This window comes from Photinus pyralis, unplaced genomic scaffold (assembly GCF_008802855.1).
Source record: "Photinus pyralis isolate 1611_PpyrPB1 unplaced genomic scaffold, Ppyr1.3 Ppyr1.4_LG3a, whole genome shotgun sequence".
Classification (NCBI taxonomy): Eukaryota; Metazoa; Arthropoda; class Insecta; order Coleoptera; family Lampyridae; genus Photinus; species Photinus pyralis.
Window position 1 is genome coordinate 6,710,302 of NW_022170509.1, and position 18,990 is coordinate 6,729,291.

At 34.6% G+C, this 18,990-nt stretch overlaps 1 protein-coding gene across 1 annotated transcript in view; it reads right to left on the bottom strand.

Moving 5' to 3' along the window:
* The window catches only part of LOC116165987 (major facilitator superfamily domain-containing protein 12-like), a 67,792-nt gene extending 49,438 nt beyond the window's left edge, over positions 1-18,354 (bottom strand). Inside the window, exons 1-2 of the mRNA XM_031480789.1 lie at positions 18,278-18,354; positions 17,361-17,447 (exon numbers count right to left, since the gene is read on the bottom strand). Of these exons, the coding sequence (XP_031336649.1) occupies positions 17,361-17,406 (46 nt within the window). The 5' untranslated portion in view covers positions 17,407-17,447; positions 18,278-18,354. The remainder of the gene's footprint in view (positions 1-17,360; positions 17,448-18,277) is intronic.
* Positions 18,355-18,990: the final 636 nt, after the last annotated feature.

Here is an 18,990-nt window from a genome sequence, read left to right on the forward strand (position 1 = left end):
ATTTAAAAATTGGGAATGAATCCAAAATGTTTCGAAATCCAAAAGAATGTTCTACCTACTGTATTAATTAAAGTAGGTAGGTACGTCGAACTGGCTAGAATGAACCACGAAACTCAATGGCGGCCTACATGCCAGCGTACGTTTATTTAGAAATGCACCTGTCTGGATCGACGTGCCAAAAAGTGCTCTAATAAGAGCAGGCCACTAAGTATTAATTGCCGTCTGAGATTTAAACACAATAGTCTCATCTCATTCTAATGACTTTTCAGTTAGGTACACAATTATGTTTAGGTTAGATCCATTAAAGTTTAAAATAAATCTGTATATCCCAGATATTTATACTGTGCCAGGGATTTATAGACGTACTTTCCGGTAAGTGTATAGCGTCATCTGAGGTAAGAACAATGCCAAAGTTGCACCAATTGCGTGTTGGATGTGCTATTGGCGCGCTTGTCTAAATTTAGAGTATCAATTTCGTTTAAAACATAAATAGACGAGAATCGAATTTCCGCCAATAAATGATAGAAAAGGGTAAATTGATGCAGTTTTCACTTATTGGATTAATTTTGAAGGGGGGCCTCTTGAAAACAAAAATAAACGATGCAGCATGTTCGTGGGTTCTAAAACGATGCTAATTCGTATGAAGTTATCTAATTTTTCACTTTCAATTAGTGTGTCGGTTTTAAGTGCTAAATCCTTTTAACCTTAAAATAAACTTGATTTGCAGTAATGCAAAACACCAGGATTTGCTGCGTGATTTTATAATTAAAAATGTTTTGTCTCGAAATACTTTTTTCCTTTTTTTGGGGAGGGAGGGGAGTCATCTGTAATGATTGAGAAGTACATTGGTCTAACTGTCTGAGTCATACACGCTATTAGGTATTCACGAATTTTGATCGTGAGAATGTGAGAGGGGGGAAACCTTGCATGCAATTTTCGTTCGTGTTATGTGAAAATACAATTAAAATGTTTTCTATATGTGCGATATATACACTCGCTTTCCTTATTAATTGCATCATAAAAATGTCTCGCCCGTTTCGAATTTCTACAAAAAAACTTACACAAATCAAGGATTAAGGGAGGTATTCACTACTTTTACACTATTTGAAATTGTATTATTAAGGCTATAAGATGGAAATCCAAGACGTTGATTCGCAGAGATAATACTAACGTATTTTTTTTTTGGAAAATGTAAGTAATTTCACTGTGGTTTAATCAAATGATATTTGCTATGTTCCCTTGAATACATAGGCGTACTATACGGACATTAATGTAACTAAAGGTAAAAAAAATTAGGTGTAATTCAGAGACCAATTTGTATTATTAATTAATACAACTGGCCCAGTACCTATAATTCCTGTAATAGTGAAAATTTTGTTGATGAAGAGCCCAAACGAGGTTAATCAAGTTTTGGAGGAAGGTTTGGGGTCAATTTTTCTTCAAACCATCTCATAAAAATATTTCCATTCATGTTATCGTGGTAGTTTCCAGTTTTGCTTCCGGATTTAAAAATTAGTAAAGCATTTGGTACAAATCCACCCTCACACATTCGCTTGTTGCTTGGTGTGGTAATATTCTCTTTCAGTCCACTTTGAATTTCCTTTCCTTCTTTCTGAAGTTGTTTTTGTTTTTGGGAACTCCCAACGCGTTACAGCAACGTTCCAACACACTAAGGCACATTATAAATTAACTCTCGTACACCATGGCACTAGATCCTCCAAATTGGATAAATGGCATGCAAATAATGAGAGAAGTTCGTTATAATAACACGAGTTCTCTACAAATGAGGTATTAATCATAATTGATCATATCAGAACCATCCCTAATGTTAAACGTTTAGTTACTAATTGCAAGGATCATTGTGGTGCAATTTAAATAAGTACCTCGGTGTTTTCCTGAATTTGACAAACTGAAATCTAATGAAACTGAGCAAGGACAATCAATAAATTAACAGAATAATTAGAAATGGCCAGTAATATCTTATAAATGTTTAAACGTAAAAAGTCATAATTGAAAGTGTGTATTTTTTTTATCTGTGATATCAGTAGGTACAAAACAGTAAATATCGCAAGCCACTAGATTTTGCATTGAACAGTGGAACATTCAACTTATAAACGTATATGCGCTTATACACATTTCGCGAATCCATTGGGAGTCTAGAGGTTGGTTTCAACGTCAGCGTTATACCTATCTTCATTCATAGATAGCATTGCGATATTGAGATGAACAATAAACTTAGTTTACACTACTTTCCCCGATTTCTTTTTGAGATGTTACCATCTATATACATGATTGTCAGGGTGGATATAAATTAATACGATGACGTTGTAGAGGAAACAATATTTAAATTGGCTTAGGGATCACCAGTATCTGCAGATTTTCTTTGAGTGTCGAGAACTGGAGCCCCAGGGACGGACAGGGGTTAAATTATGCAGCTATAAGGAGGATTTTTTTTCTACAAGTACGCTAAAAACAATACTTTCTTTAAAAATGTACCTTTAAGTATTTTCCCCCTGTGATATTTATACCAATCTTGCAATCATTTAATTGCACTTCCTTTCCCACCCACATTTAATTTTACACTCGATAAAGTGACTACAAGTCGTATATGTCACATTATTAAATTGTTTAACTATTATTATGATAAATTCACGTACATGAGGCCGGTTTATAAATATTTATTTATTGCTTTATAACGAATTTTTGGGGCACGTACTACTCAACCTCGCATTTGAATTGCGAAATTGAATTTATTTCATCACTTGCAGAAAGTGAACAGTTGCAAACGAGATTTTTCCCGTAAATCTGTAACAAAATTTTCCAATTCAACAATCATTTCATACGTTTTCAAAGGATTTCCATATGTTCCAAACGTACCTTTTATTCCCAACAAATTTGCACCTACCAAGACCACTCGGAAACTTGTGAGCTGTGCGAACTTTTGCTAGAAAAAACGACCCAGTTTTCTGTAGTAAAAAGTGACAACCCACATAAGTTTACACTTTTTTTGTAAACAATGCGTTAGTGAGTAAATCACGATAAATTTGTGGCTTCCATAACTTTGGACCAGTGACAAAGAATGTTGGAAATTACATACAAAGCCTTCGTCTCGATTCATTAACCAAGTTACTCAAGCCAAAAATTTAAACTGGGCCTAGTTCAGCAGTTTTGAATGTTAACGAATTTACGAAACGAATTAGATTATTAGTACGGCCAATAAATAACGGGAAATCGCAGGATATTTCGTAAATTTATTGCGCAAGTATAGTAAATACCAGTATTCGTTTGTTTAATAAGGCAACACGAACATAAATCATATATTTTCTTCTTGATCAGTTTTTCGAAGATGTTTGTGGGTGGCTTAAATCAATTTTGGTAGGTGATTTAATGCTTTATTATTCGTGAAAGTAGGCATTCGGTGCGGACGCACGGAACATGGGAAAGTAGCAAGATTCGGCGTTACGCAATCATCTTGAATTTGAATAATTTTATAGAATATCAAAGGAAAAATGTTTATTATATAAAGATTCCCGCGGATTTCTCTAGGCATAACTAGCAATATTAATTATGAAAAAATGTTGATGTGTCAAGCATATTTTATCCAAAACCCCCTCGAAATGGTATAACCATTTTCCCATGCAACAGTTTCATCATCAAAAATTCCTCATATGCAATCATATGACCAGAGGGACAATCACAGGGGCAAAGTATTTAAACAAAGCGCTAGATATTACAACACATATGAACTTAATTGGAACACCCGATACAAAGGGCAAAAAACTGGGTTAACCGAATTGATTCAAATTAAAGATATCCTCCAGACAATTGAAAACCTCACAATGAAGATTCACCTTAAAAAAAGATGTGGGCTTCATTAATTTATAGCTCCCAAATTTTAAATTAATATTTATTAATTTGCTTTCATTCTTATCTAATCCATTCGACCTTTTAGCCAATTACTGTTACTAAATGAACGTTATTATTTATAACCCACTTTTCTTACAAATTAACAAAGTGTAATTACCGCCAAATTAGCATCTTCCAAGTTTATTAAGCGTGAAATAGTATATTTCATACACTTGTGGTTTACGATAAAATTAAGAACGGTATTAGACGTAAAAGTTACATTATTTTTATAAGACTGCTTTAATGTAACAACTTTACTTCTAAAGAAATCTGCCAGATCGTACTGTAATTGGTTCTTTTAAGCAAGCAAAGTAGCTGCTCCTCCATGGTGCTTGATATGCAGGGTTGTCCATCGACGAGATGACTTTTGAAAATTGTTACGAAGGGTTGTTTCAGCTAAAATATTTTCAGGTTTGTCGTGTGAAAATGGGACACCCTAAATATTAATTTTTTGAAATCTACGTTAAACGTGGAGTCAATTTTTTAGAATGTCTTGCAATAGTTTTTCGAAATTGCAACTTATGCAAATATTTTCTGCGCGCTCTTCAACCGCAGAAGTGTTTGTTAACTTGGCTTCGATTCAGAACTTTTGACCTTGAACAAAACTCATAACTCATACACGAACATAAACATGTTCAATGTTAAAATCACTCGCTGCAATAGGAACAAAATTTAGGTTCAATGAAACTGTTTAAAACGTCCCTTTCCATACATCTTAGTAACGACTGATTATGAGCAGTTCATATGGGGTACCCAAAAGTTTCCAGGAAAGTTGTTTTTTAGGCGTCTATTTATGCCATACCTTGTTTACTAGATTGCTTATCCCTTGACCCTATCTGTGGCGAAAGTCCAAGCCTCATTTCCTATCTCGTCTCTCCCTGCCGCTTTCCTTTTTTTCAGTCTTTTTAGTTGCTACTCGATCTCTTCTCTTGTTCTCTCGCCTCTTTCAACTTCCTCTCTTCCTATCTCTTTCTCCTGCTTTTCTTGTAGTAGCCTCATAAATGTTATTTCCATTCCTCTAATTGTATTTCCCTCACTCTTTCTTTTTTCCTCTGTTTATCATATATCTATTTTTCTCTTCTGTATACTCTCTGTCCCACCACTCCTTTCTTTTTTCTCTCCCCCCCCCCCACCCTTTAATTATTTAGAATTTTAGTTATTTAAAATGCGATATCTTTGCCTTTACTATAAGTATCCTTGGTTAAAATTTCAAAGACATAACTCAATAACTAAGAACGTTCATGCGCAAATTAATCGTTAAGATTTTTCTTGGTTCAGATGCCAGAGTTATAAGTTACCGCATGCAAAAAGAACGAAATACTTAAATATATTGAAAACTGTAGTAGTTAAGGCGTCGGACGGACGGTCGGAGAAAGTGGATGCAAAAGCTCACCCAAAAAAGAACTAGCACAATGATGTGTGGGGCGGTGGTGGGCGGCTATTGAGTTGACTTTCTCGGTCCGAGCACAGGTGAAGATTCGAGTCTTAGATGATTATGAAATTTTAAGCATCACAAAAATATTGATATACATAGCAAGTCGAATTTTAGTTAATAGTTTAAGGGAATTTTTCGAAAGAAAAAAAATTCCCCTTATGTGATGGTTTTGTCCGTCTGTTCATCGGCTAACTCGAGAACGAAAACGGACAGCGATGTCAAACTTTCGTCAATCGATTTCTACGAATTCAAGGATCAGTGCTGTTGAATATGAGCCGGATTAAAAGTCGGGTTGCGAATGCGAGCTAAGTGGCAAAAAATTCCTCTACTGAAAATCGTACGCTATTCTTCGTATCTTGTTTTATGTTTACTTATTGTTTTCTTTGCTTTTTCACTTTGATCGGTTTATTAAAAACCAAATTGAGCTTTCAAAGTCATACAGCGTATAGTGGAATACTACATGTAATTGGCACATTCCATACTCTGTACTAACGGCTGTGTAATTTAAATGTTTCCTTATTACTTATTTTGAAATTAAGCGTGAAATGGAAAACATTTTGCTTTTACTGCCTTGGAGAGGTAAATAGTTTAATTACTATAACTTGTTAATTGGTTTCGGTTAGCAGATTTGTTTGGCCTTCGGTGAACCGGAGATCATCTCACTATTGGCCCCCTATTTAAGACTTTATTGATAAACGTTGTAAAATGATCTTTTTTTTTTAAAGACCACCACGCGTTACCTGTGGCAGCAAAGAATTACGTAACTTTTAATACCGGCCATAAACCCCGAATTTTAACAGGAAGCACCCAGCAACTTCTCTATTACAATAATGCGGATTTTTCTTCAATTAAATTTGAATTTACGCCAAACATTTACGATTAATAAATAGCCTAATTTCGGAGTAAGTACGTACTTCGCCAACATTTCCGAATACGTCACATCAATAAACTGTTATTAATTTACTATCGTTGTAGCATTTCAATTGATCTAAATCATAAATAGTCTCGATTGATGAGGTGATCGGTTGTTGTAATTTTTGTTGTTGTTTATACCGTTAACACCTTGATCGACACTTTTTTGCCTTATTTCAAGGTTTTAAAGTGAAGGAGCCGATTTAATTAATAACTTTCGTTCTGCAAATTTATGTACAACCTGAGGTCACTTACTTGCCTGTCAAATGTCCACGACCTGTTTTATTATGGTTTCATCTTCCTAGCCCTATTATCATTCATAGCCTTTCTTTAGATCTTAAAGCTCTCAACAACTTGTCTTGCCAAGTTCAACATTCTCGTTTAATTTTACAAGTCATGTGCCTCATTTTCTTCTCTTATGTAACCCCGATTAGGTGTTATTATTTGCTTTTTAATCGCACCACCGAAACTCCCTTTTCGTTTTAATTGGTAGCGACTCTGGTTGCGGCGGACATTCGACAAAGAGATTAAAATCCGCGATATTGCAGGATGTAATTATCTTTGGTTTTTTATTAAATGTTAAATTTATTTTCAGGCGATCATGCTTTCCAGTATCTAGGAGACCAAGACCAGTTATTATCGAGCGGGTAAGTTTTGACGATTATACAAAAAAAAAATTATTGCCTAATTGAATGTGGAGCAAACATAATGAATTGAATGTTTTTTTAATTTCACCAAAGAAGCGCCGAAAAGTGATGACGAACACAAAAGCGCTACTTTTGTTTGTCGTATAGGAAAAGGCTTGACCAAAGCGCGTCTGCTAATAGAAAAAAACTAGCACGTACTAGTTTTGCATAATTCATTAAATAATGCAATTGTCGTAACTATAATGTGAATTGTAAGTATAACTACATTCTGAACCTGAGCAAGTTGTACACGTGTGACGGCCGACATTTTGTTAATGCCTGGAATTTTGAATAGTCATTACGTCGTTTCTTCCGATTATAGGCACAAACTAGTCAATTAAAAATTCATTTTGAGCGGTTTTCTTCGATTTGAAACTTTCTAACGACTTTTACTACGTTTTGAATGCATTATCCTTGGAGGTCTGTACTGTTATTAGTACTTTGTATGCTGATACAGATATTTTAATTCCATTCTATTATATTATCGAATTCAGTCCCTGGAACACCCATTGTTGTAAAAATAAATACGCCGTATATAATAATAATAATAGTTGTTGCTTAACATCCATTTTCTATAATCATACATTTACATGTAACTTTTAGAGCATATATTAAAACCTCAAACTATATAATTTACTTTATTTAGAACAATGCATATTGAAATTTTGCAAATAACAATCAAAATTGGTATCCCCACTTATACGTGGCATCAAATTAGACGAAGTGACGCAATAAACCCCGAAGTCTCAATTAGTAATCGCTAAATTCGTAACAATTCAAATTTTTATTAGGTGCGGTTCTTATGTGAACCAGCAATTATCCTGTAAATCCGAACGTTTCAAATTTGCGGATTGACGCAATTCATCTTTAAATGCATATGCAGTCATCCGCCAGGTAATTATGTAGTCAACATGTTGTTGATGTCTTGTAGTTACTACATTGTTAATATGTAATCATGCGTGGCTACGTACTTGATGGCTTCAAATTATACTTGCCTAGAATTTAAACCTCGCTTTAGGGTTAGAAGAATAAGAACTGAAAAATTGTGGTCGCTTATGTTATAAAACAACATATTAAGCGTGGGCCAATCCATATTGCAATCACTACCCGGTTTTCACTTTATAATTGCATCGGTATGGTGTCTTTAGACAAAAGCTCATTCATATTCTACTCGATTGCTCAAAAACAATGTTTTTAATTGTAGAATACCAACAAGGCTAGGCTCACCCTATAATGGTGAAACCAGAGCTGTCACCAGTACAGTATACTGAAAGTAACCAAAGATATTATTTTTACAGTACCAGTGCCAGTACCCAATAACGTACTACAGGTACAAAATTGTCAGTACCGATATAATGTGACTTAACATACTAAGTAGGTAACTTTCTATTCCGTAATGTACTGGAGATATACGTACGGTTTTAGTCAGAAGTAGTGTCCCTGGATTATCTCAAGTATAGCACATAATTAATACACCACGTCTCCTGTAAGTTTTGAGCTTTCTAAATGAGGGAAGTCCTAAGATTGAAATAAAATCACGGGGGAACTGACATATTCGTTCTTTTCTACAGTATCTTCTGCCCATGACTGTTTTATAATACCTGCTTCAAGCACTATAGTACTGTCTATTTTCATATGGTCTATCAAATCATAGTAAATCTGTGGGGATGTGACTAATACATTTTTGTACGCTGTAGTTTACCAATATTTAAAATTAGAAATAATTGGCACGGATGGGCAAGTAGGCAATTTCATGGGGTAATTTACTTGTCAACAATGACACAGACAATTTTCCGAACAGGGTTTCTCAAACGTCCTGGGACTGAGTTGTAAGTTTCACACGAGTGAAAAACAAAATCTGAAAATTTGGCGATCAATAAAGGGTCATAAAGCTACTTTTTTAGATGCTTTAAAACTTTCATACACTGGGGAATTTTTTTAGGGGGTGATAACTTTAAAATTGCAACCCCTGTGGAGTTTCATCTTATTTTAAAGGTAATTAAAAAGAAACCCATTACCTAAAGCCAAACCCGATATCTTAGTTATTGTACCTACCAAATGAGAAAGCAACAGTTGTCGACCTTCCTCGATGACCCAAACGCTCATAAATGGAATTGTGAAACCTTGGGAGCTGGTTTCTTCGAGTTATAAAATTTTGAAAATGATTTATTAATAAGTGACCCAGCTTGTTCATGATTTTGACTTTCTGTCCGTTCGTCTGTGTACATTATAACACGCGAACTCTGTTTTCAGTATCATCACCCAAGGACTCAAGGTTTAAATTTTCAGTGACCCAGGAGTTCGTTTGCTATATGTTACACGTTTATTGTTTCTGGATTTGTGGAAACTTATAGTCCCGTCCCGTGACTTTTGGGAGAACTGAGAACTAGCAGTCATTCTTCAGATTAATCTGATTATTTTCTTGCATTATCCTCCTGTGGTCTTTCGGATTTCTTGGTTCTGCAGATTGTTAAGTTTGCTTTTTTCTTCCTGTTCTGCGAACCTTATTTGGATTCTTAAAATTGTTCCTATTCTTTCAATTCTTTGGATCTTTCGAATACTTCAGATTTTTTTGAAAAACTTTCAGCTTAAAAGAAACTCTTTCAGATTCTTGGGATTGTTCGAATCATGGAATTTTTGCGATTTCACAATCGCATATAAAAGAAAACAAGTTAAAAAGTAATCGTAAACGATTTACATAAAGCGCATTTCCACTTGCATTCATTTCCCATTTATAAGATGCAACTTCTGTTAAAATCGTAAAAATCCGGGCACAAATATGAAAGATAGCTTTGCACATGGGCAATCCATTTTTGACGTGTTACTTCAATTTCAGTTTATGAGAAGAATTTCATTTCAATGCTTTTCTAAATAAGAAAGTTGGAACTGCGCAAAACTAATGTTAGATTTTCCTTTGTTCCAAGCGCCTAAGTATCAAATTTCACTTAAATGGTGCCATAAATAAAAAAGTTGGCACTGCGCATGCGCAAAAGAAAATTTTGAGACTGGCGCTCGATGATCCTTTATTCCAAGTGCCTATGTATCAAATTTCATTTAAATTCTACCATAAATAAAATAGTTGGCACTGCGCATGCGCAAAACCAAATTTTGAAATTGGCGTTTGATTTTCCTTTATCCCAAGTGCCTATGTATCAAATTTCGTTTAAATTCTTTCATAAATAAAAAAGTTGGCACTGCGCATGCGCAAAACCAAATTTTGAAACTGGCGTTTGATTTTCCTTTATCCCAAGTGCCTATGTATCAAAGTTCATTTAAATTCTTCCATAAATAAAATAGTTGGCACTGCGCATGCGCAAAACCAAATTTTGAAATTGGCGTTTGATTTTCCTTTATTCCAAGTGCCTATGTATCAAATTTCGTTTAAATTCTTCCATAAATAAAAAGTTGGCACTGCGCATGCGCAAAACCAAATTTTGAAATTGGCGTTTGATTTTCCTTTATCCCAAGTGCCTATGTATCAAATTTCGTGTAAATTCTTCCGCAAATAAAAAAGTTGGCACTGCGCATGCGCAAAACCACATTTTGAAATTGGCGTTTGATTTTCCTTTGTTACAAGTGCCTATGTATCAAATTTCATTCAAATACTTTTATAAGTAAAAAAGTTTGCAATTCGGTTTATAAATGGTCGAGATGCGAAAAGGGCACTGTGAATTTTGAATCGATTCGATTCAACCTTTGGCATTGCGTATTATATGGTTAAAGCTATGCCCATATTGAATTTCATGCAATTCAGTTCATAACTAACGGAGATGTAAAAGCGATCGAACATTTCTAAACAAAGTTATCGTTCCCACGGACAGATAGATGCACAGACAGACAAAGGAACAGACGGACAGACGAGCATGCAGACGACAGATAGCAATGCAAAATTATAAACGATCTCTAGGATAAACGGCAAAAGTGTAAAATTATAGAACATGTAAAAAAACGGTTTTTTGTTTTTTTTTACAATAACTTTTTTTGTAAGCGGTACAGAAAAAAATTCTTCCTTGGTACAAGACTCGACACCATAACGAACCAAATAGCAAAAAAAGTAGAACAATAGCTCTTAAGATAAAAAACTAGTAGCGTCGCAAAGTTAGCGGACGGACGGACGGACAAAGTGGCCACAATAGCGCATTTTTTTTTTATTTTTGTGGAAATGCGCTAAAAATGGGAAATAAACGAGGCTGTTTTTCGGGTCGATTGTAAAAGAGTATATGTTTTACCAAATAAAGAAGTTGTGTGCTACAATCCCAATTTTTATTTTTCTGTCAGATTCTAGTTTCTTTATTATCTGAGTGTTTAATTTCATTTCAAAATTTGATTATTGGAATTCGAATGACTCCTTCGTAATTTTATTTAATGTTTGTGTCGCCAGTCGTGCTCTGAGAGAAACTTACAATGATTCTTGTTCAATAAGACTTGCCTTCTTCCTGGCAATCATTGACCACAACCAAAATTTTACCTTTGCGACTTCCACGAAAAATGGATATACACTTGCAAGCGAGGTATGAAAAACTTTAAGGCCGTTTCAAATTTTTCTATGTGTTCCGAAGGGAATTTTTGGGGTTTTGGAAAGTAGCTCCGAAATATTTTCAACTTTGAGAAAAATTTAACTTTGTATACAGGGTGTATTTTTGGGAGCTTTAGTTAAACGTTTCTGGGAAAGTGAAATAGGTAGGTTTTTGAAAATGTATACTTAGGAGTTACTCTGAAGGCCGAATCGATGTAAAATATTTTCAAAATGGTGGCACTTCCGGACTAGCTTATTTTAAATTGCAACCTCTATTTTTTATTCCATTACTGGTGCGATCAAAATCCTTTTTTGAATCCAGAAGTACATTTCCAAGAGTGCTGCCGTGTGTTTTGTGCGTTGAAAAATAACAAGATTTTGTGTTTCCATGTGTATCAAGAAAATTTGAATGCAAACAGTTATTTGGAAATTTTACGTAATATTATTGCTCCTACAAGGGAAGACCTGCCTCTGCAGAAATATGTTGCTATGTATTACCAAGATGGTGCCCCTACACATAATGCAGGCATGATTTCCGAGTTTGTAGGAAATTGAATCGGAAACAGCGGGCCAAGTAACTTAAAAACAATAAATTGTGGATTGACATGTGGGTCAAAAGACCTGAAATTTCACGTAGAATCCAAAAAATAGAAAGTTGCCATTTAAACGATGGACTCCCAAATTCCACTCCACCCATTTTCTAGATAAAACTTTTACATCGCAAGTAATGGGTTGTGATAGATCCTTTCATTTTCCATTCAAATATGGTTATAAAATTTATTATAAATGCTAAAACCATTAATCAACTGAAAAAATTAACAGTTTTCGGTCATAGACTAGTAATTTCTTGTCATCATAATTCATAAAAAGTAACGAATCTGAAGATTTAAAAGTTTGCTGAATGCTTGCCTTCCGATTTCAATCACGATCTAAGGCTATTAATTCCAAGTTTCTTAACCGATGAAATAAGATCTTACTGTAAATTTTTGCAATAAATCTAACCAATCTTTAATATGCATGACTCATCGCCTCTGAGGGTGTAATCTGAAGACAATTTTGTTTGACTAGGAAACAATAGGTTTGATCGATGCAGGAAGCTTTATGATACAACCCTTAAAATATCAGTTGATTTGAGTCCTGCCGCGATTTAATTTAAATAAAAGGTTTTAGGTGGGCGGTATCCAACAAACAATCAAATTAACAAATTTACATTCAATAGGTTAAATAATGTCAACTCACGCAGTTATATGACGATCCTTTGTTTCACCTGCAAATTATGTTCTTTTTTCTAATCGTGAAGAAAAGCAAAAATAGCGCGTCGTGTGCGGTTTTTTTGTCTTCGAGACAATAAATTAGATCTAACGCCGAAAAGTACTGACATTTACAAGTGAGCAATAAAAAATTAAAGCGTGAAAAGATTCACTTTGGATTATTCACTGAGTCATATTCGGTTAAATTTGATATATGTGACTAGTAAAAAAGTCACGATAGTTGTTCTTGTAACGCAAATTTGGTGTGCTCTGAATCAGTCTTAAAGGGATTACAGGTTTATCGATTAATAGTTATGGCCATCATCCTAGCATTAATCAAACAGGTTTTACCGGAAATTGTTGACTGCTTATATTGAGTTACACTTTAACAGTTAGGTACAAAACATTAAATGTAAATGTGCTCCTTTATAGTTTCGTACACATTTATTAGATTTTCTATGCAAATTTTCACTCATCTTTAGAAAAAATATCGAAATTCCCCATTTGAATAGATGTTATTTAATGGTTACAGCTTTAAAAGGTCAAAAGTTTGGACACAGGTTGCGTGGACTGCGGTAAAAAATTGGCGTAGCCGCAGATCTTAATTGTTGATTCGCATTATGCCCTACTTGCAATTATGAAACATAAATTGGGAATGAAATTTGCATAAATTTAACTTGGTTTATGTAACACGTACATACATACATACATACAAAGCTGGTTCTTTGCATGGTCGCGTTTGCCAATTTTTTGTTGTGATTTAAATGAAGGAAGAACGATGACACGAAACTACTAGAGGACACTAAGAGTTTGGTTCATTAGCCTTTTCAGTATGGACGTCCCAATATATTATAAAATAAATTAAACAAATCTGTTAAACGACTTCCTGAGCCTATAGCTTGGCATTGCGTATTATATGGCTAATGCTATGCTCATTTTGAATTTTATGCAATTCGGTTCATTACTAACGGAGATGTCAAAAAGGCCTTCAGTATTTTTGGCCTACATTGCCGATTCACGAACTCCGATTTACAAATTTGATGAAGATCCGCCTGCAAAATTTCATCGTAATTATTTTCGAGATATCGTGCTAATGGACAGACGGACAAACACTGTCAAAAAAATAGATACAACTTATTTGTGGAGTAATTTTTCTAAAATTTTAACTGATAATTCTTACGCACAGAGCCAACTTTCGTAGCGGCAGGCGGATTCTCCCTAAATTTTGATAGAAGGTGCTTTTCACATCATTTTGGTTAAATGGCTAAAGCCGAATTTGACTGTGGTAACTAATTTTTTCGTCTATTCATGTGGAAATGCGCTTTTTGGAGAAATCATTTACGATTATTTTTGCAACTTTTTTCCCATTTTTGCCCCAACTAACCCAAAAACATAAACTGTGAGTAGTCTGGTTGTTTCCGGTCTTTAAAATATTCTTTCCTGGGATATTCTGGTTGTTTGGGCTTATTAAAAACCCACTTTCAATTGTTATAATTTCTGTAAGCAGTCATTATCATTTATTATTGGAACTTAACGTATATCGGTGTAAATTTTCTACATTCTGCTATTTGGAAAAAAACCATTTTATTTCCATCTACCAACCACTTTTTTTGACACTTCATTGTTACACCCTGTACAGATAACATATCGGCGGCCAATATCGGTATCGGCGAAGTAGGCTGATATTGTGGCATCGGTACTTGGTGCAATTATAGCCCCGTGAAAGGAACGTATCTAACGCATAATCTAATGTGAAATTCGATTATTTGTAGGTAACAACAATTTGAAATATATTTGATTTTAAATTATAAAGTTGTGCTTTTTCAAATTAAACAACAATTGTTGCAATATCGTTTTTACACATTCATTCTCAGGACAGTGGAATTAAAAAAAGATCCGTTTGAAAAAGCGCAACTCTGGACTATAACTCAGAAACCGTGCGATATTGGAAAAACTAAAAAACCTAATCTAAGGTAACAATCTAAGGTCACAGGATGTGAAGTGTTTAACATCTTCCTGTTTTTCGAAGAGCGCAAGATAGGTTTTCCTTCCACAAGATTCCAATCATTAATTTTACATTCTGAGAGAAGTCGTTATTGAGATTGAGCTTCATCTCCAGTGTATTTTAGTATAATTGCTACATATTTCGAATTAAACAACAAATTGAATGCAATTTCCAATTAATTAATTATCACCGACAGTTAATTTTCCGATGTAGTTTCGACATTTGTAGAGATCTGGAGGAGATCTGAAGAATGTGAACCGATTTCCAAATCGCAGCAGATATCCCGTGGATGTCTGAGGATGGGGATTCAAGGATCCGAGGATGTCTCGTAGGTTTCTGAAGATGTTCCAGGATGTCTGGAAAATATCCATTGGATTTCAACACTAAATGGGTGTTTGGTGTACAAAACTATATTTATGCAACGGGACATTAACGAGCTTTTTATGACTTTCCAGTAGCGAAATCTCGTCCCTTACACGGGCAGACGGAAAAACGCGCATTTTATTTTTTGAAAAATGCACGGACACGCCAATCGGTATTTTTGGTGCCCATTTTTATAATTACAACCCTTTTTATAGAGGGTGCCGTGTGCCAATACCAACTTTCTTATTTTAAATCTTCGTTAATTTTGGGAACACAAAAATAAAAGTTTTAGTATTTTATCTATATCGATTAAAAATGTAGTAAGTGATTGAATACAATATACAAGGCGTGCCGAGAAAAATTACGTTTTCAATATCTTTAATGGGACTTACTGTATATTTTTGAAGTTTTGAGTAGCCCTGTATTTCCTGATTACAAATATTGTATAACATTACTTTCATTCTTTAATGACTTTTTGCATTATCTTCATAAACAATTATAACTCCAACAATGAAATAACATTAAAAACTGGCTGCAACATTCTACCACGGTAGGTATTTGCCCTAATTTTGACGTACAAAATGGCATCTTTCTTTTTTTAGTTTGATCATTGAATAAAGATTCAGATTTATTATTCAATGGTTTGACTAAGATTTGACTATTTTTTAGATTGTGACTCGGATTGTGATGTCTATTGTGCGAACCAAAAAGTCACCCGCCTGCAGTTATTTATTTACCAATTTGATATTCCCTTGGACGAAACGTTCAATTTTTGTACATTTTAATGTAAAACGCTGTGGATTTTGAGTCATTGTCCTTTCACTCGTGTACCGTAAAAAAAATGGATAGATAAGGGACCAAGGACATGAATTATACTAAAGGAAATACAGCGAGCATAATTACATAATTTGGTTTTTTCACGTCATACTAAAAATAGACACGATTGTTACGCTTTGGGATTTTGCTGTATTGTAAGTTATCGACTTAAATAATAAACCATTTAGAGATGAATTAATTGATGACGCGTAACGCAAACGTAATTTGTTATTAAATTCCGTGTTTATAAAATTATATCACACACCATCTTTCGCCGTAATAGGTACTACAAAAATTGAATAATTCAATGGTACAATGTACTTTTAAGATTTGATGACCACTAGAAGTGAGAAAGTTCTACCATAAACAGTTACAACCGCAATTATTTTTATAAGCGTTTGATTACGGTAAATTAACATTTAATTAATGTTTAAACGATAGGTACATTGCGAGGAAAACATTTTCTTACTTATGAAAAAACGTCAGGGACATAGTGGCACGATTTTAGATTTCAACAGTATTGTGACAAATCACGTAAAGAATTTACTCAATTAACCTTTTAATAACCTTATAATTACAATACAGATTCTTTCACAAACTTATTCTAATTGAAAAAAAAGGCGATATTAAATCGAGACGCCGTTATAGAAGCCAGTTTTGCAATACCAATTCGTTTTAATCCTTCAATTTTATGCTATTATGGGTCTCGCGTATGATTGTCCAATTATAATCTGTCTTCTTTATGTTTAATTTTAATGAGTTACTTATTCTATGCTATAGCTGACGGTAGCTTCCAATTAGAACAAATATTTTGTTTTGCCTTACAGCGTAGAACAATTTGTGCGGTTTTTTTTTTGTAGAACATGATAGTTATGGGCACGGGAATTTAAATGAATACTGAATGTTAATGTAAGGGAATGTTGCTATTACCTATGCTCACTTTATATATTGATTAATTATTAATTGGTCTATTTATGTACACGCTCTCCATTTGGATTGCTGTCAATTCGGATGTTCGGCACACGACAGCTTATGTAGTCATGTCCACAATGTTTACCTACTGGAGTGATTTTACACAGATCTATTATATTCTCGACGTTTTGCAGCACAATAATATTGCCCAAAAGCCGTTATAGTTGGTATTTACTCACCAATTTCGTTCAGGAAGGAAGAGTCCTGCGAAAAATATAGAGGCCGCTTATTATTAACAAAAACCCCACAAATTGTCACGGTTGATGCAACTGGTTTGCCAGTTTCAAATGGAGTTTTGCTTTAACTTTAATGCAGGAGACAAAATTTCCAATTATGGCACCGATTTCATCGGGAAAACGGCAAAATACATTGACTTGATGCACAAGAATTGAATTAGCCTACCTGTTTTGGTTAAGTTGGTAGAGTGAAATCGTAATTTATTTAATAATTTCGTCTGGGAATTTGCAACAATTATTGAAATGTTTTGTTAATCACATACCTGGCCAAGCTTGTATCGTTTCCTCCACATGAGGATGGACACCCATTTCCGCCCAGTGGAACCCATCATTTCGCGTCGAAAAAACACCTGAAAACACAACAGATTTAGTATCCAAAAAACTGAAAGGTATTGTAGTTTGTAGTACTGACGCACTTTGGAGCAGGCGTTGTTTTTGCCTGAATTCTAATCGCATACAGTGTAGTCCATTAAGTGTACGACAAATGGGAAACCAACATTTCTAAGAACATGGCAAAATGCTGCATTTTGCTTTGCATAATCCACAAAATGAAGCATGTAAACCAAATTCCCTTTCCACAGAATTTTATTGAAATTCAATTGTGTGTTAAATGGTTGATCAAAATTTAGAAATGTAATAGCACCAGAAACTCCAGAAGTTCTCCATGGTTCAAAATTTTATTTAGAGATTAATTTATGGTGCCATGTTATGTTCGCTTCATGACGAAGAAAGAACTGATAAGAGTACAGGCTACTATCGCAACCCCCGAAGGTCGTCGCTTTAAAACCGGAATGGAGTGATAAGACGTCATGTCTTCAAATTGAAAACACAACCGACCGTTCCATTTGTATTACAGAATAATAAACGGGTGGAAAAATCAGTGACCTGCCACATGAGAGGGCAATGATTAAATTTTGGGTGCCAAGAGCTGACGGAATTTGGAATAGAATTCTTTGGTTCTCCAATAGTTACTTTTTTGGTCTTACTTCACGATGTAAGAACTAAGAAAAAACTCTCAAAATAACCATATTTCGGAAACAGAAGTAAGGGTGAAAAGTTGATATAAGTAAAAGGCCACACAGATTCGTTTACTGAAGAAGGGTAGGTAATGACAAACTTAATTGGTGTCTTAGTCTATTTTATAAAACATTAAAATCCTAGTTACAAAGTAAAAACTTACCCTTATCGGTTTTTCACTCGATCCCTCGTCGAACCACGAACGAAACGATATGGACCCGCGTACCGCACAAGTAGAAATGCCTGCGTTTAGAGTACCTGTCACCTATAAACGATAATGCTTAGGTCGTACAGATCATCTCCTTATCTCATAACGAGTAAGTGATTTAATCGTTTTGAATACAGAGCCGTCAATGGCGTGTACGGTCAAAAGATCCACTTACTCCCGCCGTTTTGAACTAGTTTTTTGAAATTATTTTATTGTGGCGGTGCATCAAATATTTTTCTCCTATAGAGGCGCATGAAAATTTAACAACGCTCCCTGCCCTAATTGGAAGTGTATGTATTATACGAATTTAAGGGACCACTAGCAACCATACGAATCTGCACTGAAACAGCGTTATTTAAAAAAAATTCGCCCTCACTTACATAAGGGGTCCTTCAACACTCCAATCCGGGATTGGATCATTGATCACGTCTGCGATACGTTAGATATGTTTTTTGAAAAGAAACTTCTCTTTTGTACGTCTGTTCTTCTGCCTGTACCTTCTCTATTTCGAGAAAGAGCATCTACGAGTCGAATCAAGTTTATGTGGTGGTAGTAATAGATGAACCCACGTCGAAACATCTAGCTCTTTAACCACATCCCTTGAAAAAAGTACACCAAGACACATTTTTGAGATTTTCTAGCTGTTTGGAACGTGTTTTGTACTTATA